Genomic DNA, 10,054 nt, shown 5'->3' on the forward strand with positions numbered 1-10,054 from the left:
CAAAACAAACAAAAAGGGGAATTTTACAGATAAAGGGCAACAGGAGGTCAAAAAAAAAACTGCCTGGCTCAAGTTTCAAATGGAGCACCTGCACAGGTCTTAACTAAGGAGCCACAAAATAATACAGAAATAAACATTACTGAGGTACACTTATGATTAATATTAACAATAATTAATTGAAATGGAATAGAATATAACCCCTTGTGCTATCCTCAAATGTACCCCTCTGAGGTTAAAACAGTTTCCAAATAAATAAAGAGCATAAACATCACAAGGCACACGAAGAACGGAGACAATGTAAGGCCAAGTCACATGGCTATTATGTGAAATGGACCCATGGATATATGGGTCCATTTGACCCGGTCACATTTGTACCCCTCTGTATCTCTTTGAGGATAGCATCAGGGTTAAGTATTGAAATTGAATAAATCAAATTAATAATAATAATCATCATGTTAATCATAAAAAGTTACCAAAATTACTCCAACAGATAGAAATACTTCATTAATCCCAAATAAATTTCAGTTTTCCAGCTGCAGTACATCACAAACATACGAGTAAGACATACAGAGATTTAAAATAGTCATACATAAAACCATAAATAGATAAGGCAGTGCAAGGTAAGTGTAAAGTAAGAAACCTGCTCGTACATTCTTGTCACTAACCGCTCATCTGCTCTCTACTGCCCCCAGAGTACATCCAGAAATATGCAACGGAGGAGGCCCTGAAGGAGCAGGAGGAGGGGGCGGGAGACTCTTCATCCGAAAGCTCCATGTCAGATTTCTCAGAAGACGAAGCCCAGGACATGGAGTTGTAGTGATCACCTTAAACCCACAGACAGAGACTATATTTGATTTCCTTGAGAAAAGCAGACTTATAATATTCATATTTAAACAAGTTGATTTTTTTATTATTATTATTACTAAACAAGGATTTTTATGGATATCTAGCCTTCTGGTGTGTTTGAGAGACACCCCTGTCCTCTTCTGTAGCTGTTTTTATTTAATTTGATCCCTTTATTCAAATGCTTTTCACAATCTCTGCGTTTTCAAGGTGTGCTGCGTAGTGTTAGCCAGAGGAGCACCCAAATGGCAGATTTTTAAGAATTAAAAAAAAAAAAAAAATCCGACTTCACCTGAAATTTAGTCTTCAATCTCTTCAGTTTGTAGCCCACGGTTTTGAAATTTTTTTATATTTTTTGTTCTCAAGTCCCTTTAAATTCATGCCGCAGTCAAATTATTTAAGGCTGTTTATTTTTTCCTATTTTGGATGCTCGAGTTTTTGTTACACTTTGTTTACATTTAACATCAGAGCAGTACAAAACGTAACATACATCAATATTTTTTTTTTACTAATTGAGTCCTTTCACTTTCACTTTACTTCAAAAACAGATTTACTGGCCAAACCGAAAATACAACAAAGTCAGAAAGCTGTTGCGAGCTAGACTGTATTTGGTTAATTCAAATCTGTTTTTTTTTTTTTTTTTTCCCTCTTCCCAGGGATATTTGGTCGGTAACGCTCATAAAAGTCCATACAAGTTTGTTAAACCATCACAGTTATTATTATGCTGGAGGGAAAACTAGCAACGATCTGAGTTAGACCTTTTTACCAGTGGTCCTTTGCAGTTTTTGTGCAGCTTTTTTCTAATAAGTTGTCACAAATTTGTTTATCAGTCCTACTTTAAATAAGTAATGGCTTGTACTGGTTTAGACATGATTTAGTCCAGGTTTGGTATGATGGAACTAGTCTCAGCAGAGTCAACTTTAATAGCAAATACGAGCAAGACAAGTGGGAGTAGAGAAAAGACTATAGTTTAGAGTTGCATGATTAATCGTGATGAAATCGAAACTGCAATCTGAATGGACGCAAACAAAATATCCTGTCTCGTTCCGCATAAAAACCTCTAACCCTTTAGTTTAGATCTGTACAAACTTGTTCTGAAATGTGATTCTTGTGTTTGTTTGTCAGTTCACATTTCAGTCTTTTTGTCAAATTCCTCTGGATGTGAAAAGTGAACCTTGAACGGAATCTTATTGTTAAAACACAAATCGCAAGTGTAATCGCAATGACAGCAGGGTTGGGCGGTATCCAGATTTTGATACCGTTAAACCGTCTCAGAGTTTTACCGGGGTATACATTATTACCGTATTATGAAAATGTTTTAGTACGACTTTGGTAAGGGAAGCCGCACTACTGTACAGTCTATGTTTATGACCTGCAGACTTATAATCCCTGAAAAGTTAAACATGAACCATCTCCAATGCGATACACGCACAGAACAGACTCACCATCAGCAGCACATCCACTGTCACAGAAAAATATTATTCTATATACTTATATTCTACTGAGTCATGTCTGAACTGTTTTTATCAGCGCTTATAGATCATGCAAATGAGCCATGCGGTTTTAAGTTTCGTTTCTATAAACAAATGTGCACCTGAAGCCAGAATGCTGCCAAATTGCAGAAGTACTAGTATTTTTGGGGGGGACCAACTCGCTCGCGGTCGGACTTGCCACATCTTGTCTTGGTCTCTCTTATGAGTGTCACGTGACAACGGAAGAAAAAACTTATCAAACATCATCTCCCCGCGCAGTTAAAAGAAACATTATGGACCTTTTTTGTTAGTTTTAAATTTGTATAGCATTAAACTGAAAACACAACCACACATTAATTTGTGCTGAGCAAACAAATTTAGGTATTATTAAAATATAATATTACATTAGGTCCTTATGCGCTGCACATTTTTTTAATGAAACTGATACCGTTGCTACTTTTTGATACCGCAGGATACCGTAATACCGTATTACTGCCCAACCCTAAATCACAGTGCTTTTTAGAAAAAAAACTAGAGCTATTTTTTCACAAATCATGCAGACGTACTTGGAATTAAACCTACATCAGGCCTAAACCAGGTCTAAACCAGTTCGTTTTTTACCTAACCTAGACCAAAACTTGAATCAGGTCTTGATAAAAACTGGACTAAGATAAAATGTTTAAGTTTAAGGATTAAATAGTACCAAACCTGGACTAAATCAGTTCCAAATCCGGGCTAAACCTCGACTATATCAAGACCAGGACCGAATCAGATCTGACCAAACCTCCACCAAAATTAACCAGGTCTAGTGAACCAGCTTAGAAACTGTCTTTTATAACAATTCAGTCGGAAAATACCTCCTCATTACCTCCTTAATAGTGGTCCATTTAAGAAACCCTTTTTGTTTTGTAGTATCCACATCTGTATGGTTACAGTTCACCCGTGGGAAAGTTAAGCAGTGATCTAGAATATAGTATTTTTCTACTTATTTCTTGTACATTTAGGTTAGTGTAAATACGTCATCTTCCTTGTACAGTGATAAAAGACAGCCTCAGCACTGCAAAATTAAATACTCCTTTGGTGAAAATGACTTATTTTTCTGTTAATTTTCAGTCAGAGCCAAAAAAAAACTGTTTTCAGTCACAAAATGAAGCTGGTATTAAAATCCAAAACGTACCGCTCGTAAATACTTGATCCCGAGTCATTTTCCCATTGCAGATAGTTATTTTTGCAGTGAAATCTCAGCCACATAAATCGCTGCTTCTATATTTTTGCCTGGTTAGTAAGATGCTACCTATTGAAATGTATTTATTTAGATTGTAGTGGATATTTTTCTTTGGGGAGGGGCATTCTGGTCTGTGTCATAGGACCCTTTCTCTTTCTCTGTGCCTCATCGACATACCGATAATTTTACGCCATTTCCACGCAGTAAGAAAGCACATGCTATATATTTTTTTGTACAGTGATAGTTTGGAGCGGAGGTGGGTGGAGTCGCCAACGTTTTACTCGAGTACTTTCAAGGAATACGTTAATAACTTTATAACCAACACGTAAAACGTGTCTGATTAAAAAGTAGTCCATTAAACTCTCCCGATATTTTTGGGCTGATACGTAAGTCCGATGTTGATGTTTTGCTCAAATTATATAATTAAAATTTACGTCAAACTCAAACTGGTTTCACTTCGTAGAAACCGTCTGACCTCGCAGCATTAGGATTCGTTCGCTGCTAAAGTTTACCAGTCGCTGCTATTTGGTCGTGATGTATGTAATGCACCTCTACCAACTTTTCCTAAATCCCGTAGGTAGAAGGACAATAACGTCTTTCCCCTCGATAAAATTCTCTTTGTTCCATCTTTAAATCCTCGATCTCGGGAATCGTCGCCAACACAGAATGTACGGCTCTTCGCTGATCGGTTGGTGCCCGAACTCGCACTTCCGGGGTTCCTTGGATTTCTCTGCAGTTATTTCTTCGTGCTTAGAGTTAAAATAAAGCTTCAAGTGGCTGCTTTTCAGATTTAAGGCTGATGACTGATTTTATAAAATTTGCAAATATCTGTATCGATATTTGTACTAATTTGTACTTTGGTATGAGTGAAAAAACACATAACGTACAATGTTCTTTATTATATTCCAAAGTTTAATAAAAAAAAAAAAATATTGCAAACTAAAAAAACTCATAATTTTCAAGTCATCAACATAAAAATACAAGTACATACAAGGACTACACAGAGTAACAAGAAATATGCTGCTACTTCAAAACGCAACTTTGCTACTTTAAACCTATTCAATTAATCCGATTTGATTAAAAATAAAAGTAAAGTAAATCCAGTGTAGCCGATTTCTACCCACCTCTGCGAATCAGTAGCATTACTTCTTCAAATAGCGCGGTGTTTCTGAATGCAGATTTGACAGCAGTTTGGTTGTATCTGTTTGCGTCGCGGGAGCTCGGCGGAGACTTGAACTGAACATTCAATCAGTCAATCAATCAAACTTTATTTACAGAGCGCTTTTCGTATAAAAACATGCAACACAAAACTCTTTACGGCTGAAGAAACGGCTGTAAAGTTTCACATTGCGTTTACCTTTCACTTTTACTGCAAATAAATACTCTATACGCGTTTAAGGCTTGAATTCTGCGCGTTTATCTTAAAGCCGCGCCGTGTAACTTTTCCGGTGGACGTTTGCATCTTGCTCACCTTCACAGAGATGTTATTGCTTTGCCTAGAATGTTCCGCAGTATGGCATTAACTGTGTCCATCACCACGAGGCTACGGTAAAAGTCAAATTTGTATAATAATTTTAGAGCATTTTTAATCTCGTACTGATGAAACTTCCGGGCAAAGTCGTAACATCTCCATGGAAACGAGCGAGGTACAGACCCTCCACTACAAAAGTTACACACTGCAGCTTTAATTTAAGTATTTCATTTGACCCGGTAAATGTTCTGGTCATTGCAAACTAAATTGGAAAGAAGATGGCATATTTTTCAATCTTAAATTGTTTCCAAAACTAACCTGGAAATGCCATGAATCTACGCTTTTAGAATCAGATCATAAAACTTTCAGAAACTATGTAAAAAATATATAATACGCATTAATTTATATTTTGATTTCGAGTCATTTCAAGTCTATCTCATGCTGTACTCTACTTTTTTTTACAGCGCATGCCTCACATCAGCAGCCATGTCCTTTGAATGACGACGTTTTAGATCACAGATTGACACAAAATATGACCAACTTTTACTTTAACACACTTTATTTGTCTTTAGTTCAAAGAGTTTGATCATAATTGGGTTATTGGGGTAATCATTTCTCCACTTTTAAATGTTTGTCGTGGTGTTTTTTGCGAAGTTATCTTTATTCACATATTTCAGTTCTAATATATTTTTTATTTTACACCATTTTTCGATTTGAGCCGACGCGTTTCCTCGACATAGACTTGAAACATTGAGAATATCGACGATGTTTATCTATACATAGCAGTATTAGTTAACCGCGCTAACATTACACTAAATCTCAAATCTCCTCACTTTAAAAACTTTTGAAACCTAAACTATACATTTATTATCAGCGTTGTTCACATGGCAGCACATACAAGCAAACTGTGTGCTGTTTTGGCCTGGTGTTGCCACGGAAACGAGAACTTCTCCAATGATTTTTCTTGATTTCTTTTTATTTTGTGTTTACTTCACTCCCAAAAGTTAGAAAACAAAAACGCCTTTCATTTCAGGTCATTTCGTTCAGGACTCAGTGAGTGATCGTTTCTCGCTGTAGCTAAAGAGTTCACGATGTTTTATTTTATTAGTTTTAATCGGTCGTTGTTGTCCGATCTACTAAGTAAACTTTTAAAATGTCTATGTGGATCGGACAAAGCGCCACAAAAGAAGCCGATACATTAGTAAAAATGACCGAGTTCAGATTAAACATTTGATTTGAGTTGATTATATTTACTTTGTCTGAACTTAAATTACATGTTTATGCCAAATATTTTACGTTTTTTGTCTTTAAAGCTGATGTCCACTGCACGATTTTGGTATGCACGAAGTTATACCACACAACCGGCGACAAATGTTCACTTTTGACGATATATTTTTTCACAATCAGGTTAAGAGTCGTTAATTTGGTTAAGAAATAAATGACCTTGGAGCGATGTAACCAAGATGTTTTCCAATCCAACTTTATTTGTACAGCACTTTTTACCAACATAAAGTGTCTAAAGTGCTGCACAGAGTTGGTACAATATTCCAATAATTTAAAAAAAAAAAAAATTTGACTAAAATACAAATATTTCAATAAAAAAATCAACGGAATCTTGGTCACAAAATGAGCTTTCTTCGCTGCGTCTAGTCAAACAGTGACACAAGCTCTTCACAAAGTAACAAAAGAAAAGCTCTGCAGTCTTATTTTGTACTTAAATTTCTTGGGTTCTTGAATTTTGGAAATTGTCTTGCAGCTCGCAGAAGATAAATTCAAGTCCTACTGTGTTGTTTTTAAAAAAGAACCCAAGAAATTAATGTGTGAAGAACCCCTCAGTCGTCCAGGTAGAATCCAGGTCGAGGAGAAAATTCAGTTTGTCGAGTTTGGTTGAAGACGTTTCGCAGCTTCAACCGAATTTTCTCCTCGCCAAGAAATTAATGCTAAAAGAGCCTGATATTTGCTCGGAAAAACTTCAGTCCGTAGCCAAATTTGACATCCAAAAAAATCGTGCAGTGGACACCTCGCATAAAACAAAACGTACGATATTGTTTCCTAAATGTTTCCGGATTTTTGACTTCGAAATGGAGAAAAATGCAAATCTTGGTGCAAATACATAATTCCTTTTTAGGACAACTCAACTTTGACACGTTTCCTGAATTCAAACCAGTCTTGCTCATGTGTACGTTATTTATATTTTTGCAGTGCTCTTTAAACTACTGCGGAGAAATCTGCCATTCAGAGCCATAGCGCCCTCTGTAGGTGAATGCGCACACCCCCTCCACACACACAACACTGGATGTAAAAGCCCCGTTAACCCCAGAGGCACACAGCGTATCTACTCTCCGATAAACAATAGATCCATGACTCTGTTGCACAAAACCCCCCGGACATTTGTGTGGACTTCTTCTTGTGCACTTGCATGCTTGAGTGAGGATGTCTCGGTGCACACTTCCACTCTGCCCATAGCGCCCTCTGCTGGCTCCCGGGCTGCGTTTTCGTGATGTTTGAAGTTGAGATGGAGGGCAGTTCAGTCTATGGACGAGTCGAGGCTGCTTAAGTTTTAAAATACTTGGTTTTTGGTTTTGTTTTTCACCACAGGCTGTATATGCCATTGTGTTCTAAAGAGGAAATGAGCATGGGAGCAGTTTCAGGCTCCATTGACTTTGTTTTCAATTGACTTTACATACAAAAATGGTCACCCTTTCTCTTTGTAACTGCTGCTGTGAGTTTCGTCATTTTGGTCACCCGCTCTACATGATCCTGGTGTTTTTATTTCACTAGTTTGCCCATAAATAAATTCCTAACTGCCCCAAATTTGCCCGTAACTGGGAGCATCGATGAGCTTCATTTGACTGGAGCTGAACACTATGGGTGACGTCCATTTCTTTTTACAGTTTATGTTTTTGTGCTGGTTTAAGGTTAATATTGACCATTTATGGGCCTAAAGATGAGAAACAAAAACAAAAAATTTTAAAATCTTCTGTCAGTACAAAAACAACCGATGTTTTATGTTATTTAAAGCTGCCATCTGTAAATTTGGTTTAATGTTCAAACTAAATCGTAAGGTCTAGCAATACATTTTAGTTCAAAAATGTTGTTTTTTGTTTTTTTTTTACTAAAATGTCCGTAAATGTATTTTATTTGAATACTGACCATTAATTGGCCTAAATGCGGGAAACAAAAACTGGCACAAAGTTTAAAATTTTCTGTTAGTGAAAAAATAACTGATGTTTTACGTTATTTAAAGCTGCCGTTTGTAAATTGGGTTTAATTTTCAAACTAAATCGTAAGGTCTAGCAATACATTTTAGTTTAGAAATGTATTTTTTTATTTATTTTTTTTACTAAAATGTTCGTAAATGTATTTTATTTGAATATCGACCATTAATTGGCCAAAAGATGAGAAACAAAAACAAAAAAGTTTAAAACCTTCTGTCAGCACAAAAATTGATTGTTGTTTTATGGTATTTAAAGCTGCCATCTGTAAATTGGGTTTAATATTCAAACTAAATCATAAAGTCTAGCAACACATTTTAGTTTAAAGATACAAAGTGTTGTTTTTTTTGTTTGTTTTGTTTTGTTTTTTCGAGTAGGTGGCAGATGTAAAACATGTAGTAACATAGACTCCATCTAGTGGTGAAATGTGACAATGCAACTGGACCGGACCAGCCAGTCTAATTACAAATGGTAGCTTTTAAATACGTTTTTTATTTTCAAAAATGTGATTGTATTACTCACATAGGCGTTTCTACAGAGGATTTGTGAACGCAATCATTTGGTTTCAACTTTTGCTGATTTTCTGTTTGGATTTAGTTTTTAAAATGTGATATAATAGGCTGTTGACTGTGCCCTCCATCTAAAACTTGGATATCATTTTTACAGAACATGACTGCAGCCTGTTTCAGCGTGGGCCCTATGGCAGACTTTTGTAATAGACTTCTGTATTTGGTACTTTGTGTATGATACCGACCCATGGGTTACAAAGTTTTATTTTCCGATTGAAAAACTCATCTTCACTGGTCTTATTTGGATCACCGTCGGATGTTTTTCTTTGCATTGTGAAGTGGGCATGCCTGTCACAAAGACACATGCTCGCTATTAATAGGCTTATAACCTCATAAATAGTTGTGTATAAAATAAACTGTTATAACTTCTTTTTTAATAAAATATTCAATGTGTACAAAAGTGTTCTGGTGAGTTTTTATCTCCGGTTTTGAACATTTGCTAAAAGTTGCTGCTCGAAACTGTTTTGATGCAGAGTGTCCGAAGACGACATTGTTGAAAGTTATGACCTTTAAAGCACAAATTACTAGTTTTATGTATTTAGTTCAGTGTATTTTTGTATTCAAAATTACTTATGGGTTTTCCAATTACTGGGTTAGGGTTGCAAAGGGGCAGAAAATGTCCTATGGGAATTTTCTCCAAAATTTCTGGAGTTTTCCAAAACAAAAAAATGGATTAACCAAACACTGGGCACGAATGAATGTGGATTTCAACAGAACAAGATTTGACCTCTTCTTTCACACAGAAGCCAAATAAAGAAAACACAACAAAACAGAGGTGGGGACTTGCGAGTCATGACTTGGATTCGAGTCAGACTTGAGTCACTATTTTTAGGACTGGAGACTTGACTTGGACTAAGACTTGGGACTCAACTTGGACTTGAAGGTCAATGACTTGGGACTTGATTTGGACTTGAGCCCTGTGTGAAAATACTTTTATTTACAGTTGATAAATGTGGCGTTTAATTTTACAGAAACAAACTGGAACATGTCCTTCCCACTTCTGTTTGTTACTTTGGATGTGACTGAAGTACTGTGATATGGTACCATCAAATGTACTACAGTAATATACAGAACAATAAAGTACAATACTGTAAAACAGAGGGAACTACATAGCACATGATCCTTCAAGACAAAATAACTGATATTTAGCACAGTTAAATCTTAATTCTTTCTGTTCTGACTGTAATGATTCACACTAAGATCTTGCCAAGATATTTAAAAAGGAAAAATTGGCATTTCTACAACTCTTATATAAATAC

The 10,054-nt window shown here is 36.1% G+C and overlaps 1 protein-coding gene across 1 annotated transcript in view; it reads left to right on the forward strand.

Moving 5' to 3' along the window:
- Positions 1–9,195, forward strand: part of ube2h (ubiquitin-conjugating enzyme E2H (UBC8 homolog, yeast)) — a 59,619-nt gene extending 50,424 nt beyond the window's left edge. The window contains exon 7 of the mRNA XM_020927404.2: positions 693–9,195. Within this exon, the coding sequence (XP_020783063.1) occupies positions 693–817 (125 nt within the window). The 3' untranslated portion in view covers positions 818–9,195. The remainder of the gene's footprint in view (positions 1–692) is intronic.
- The last annotated feature ends 859 nt before the right edge of the window (positions 9,196–10,054 follow it).

Source organism: Boleophthalmus pectinirostris, unplaced genomic scaffold, assembly GCF_026225935.1.
Source record: "Boleophthalmus pectinirostris isolate CB_2022bp ecotype Guang Dong unplaced genomic scaffold, ASM2622593v1 HiC_scaffold_18, whole genome shotgun sequence".
Classification (NCBI taxonomy): Eukaryota; Metazoa; Chordata; class Actinopteri; order Gobiiformes; family Gobiidae; genus Boleophthalmus; species Boleophthalmus pectinirostris.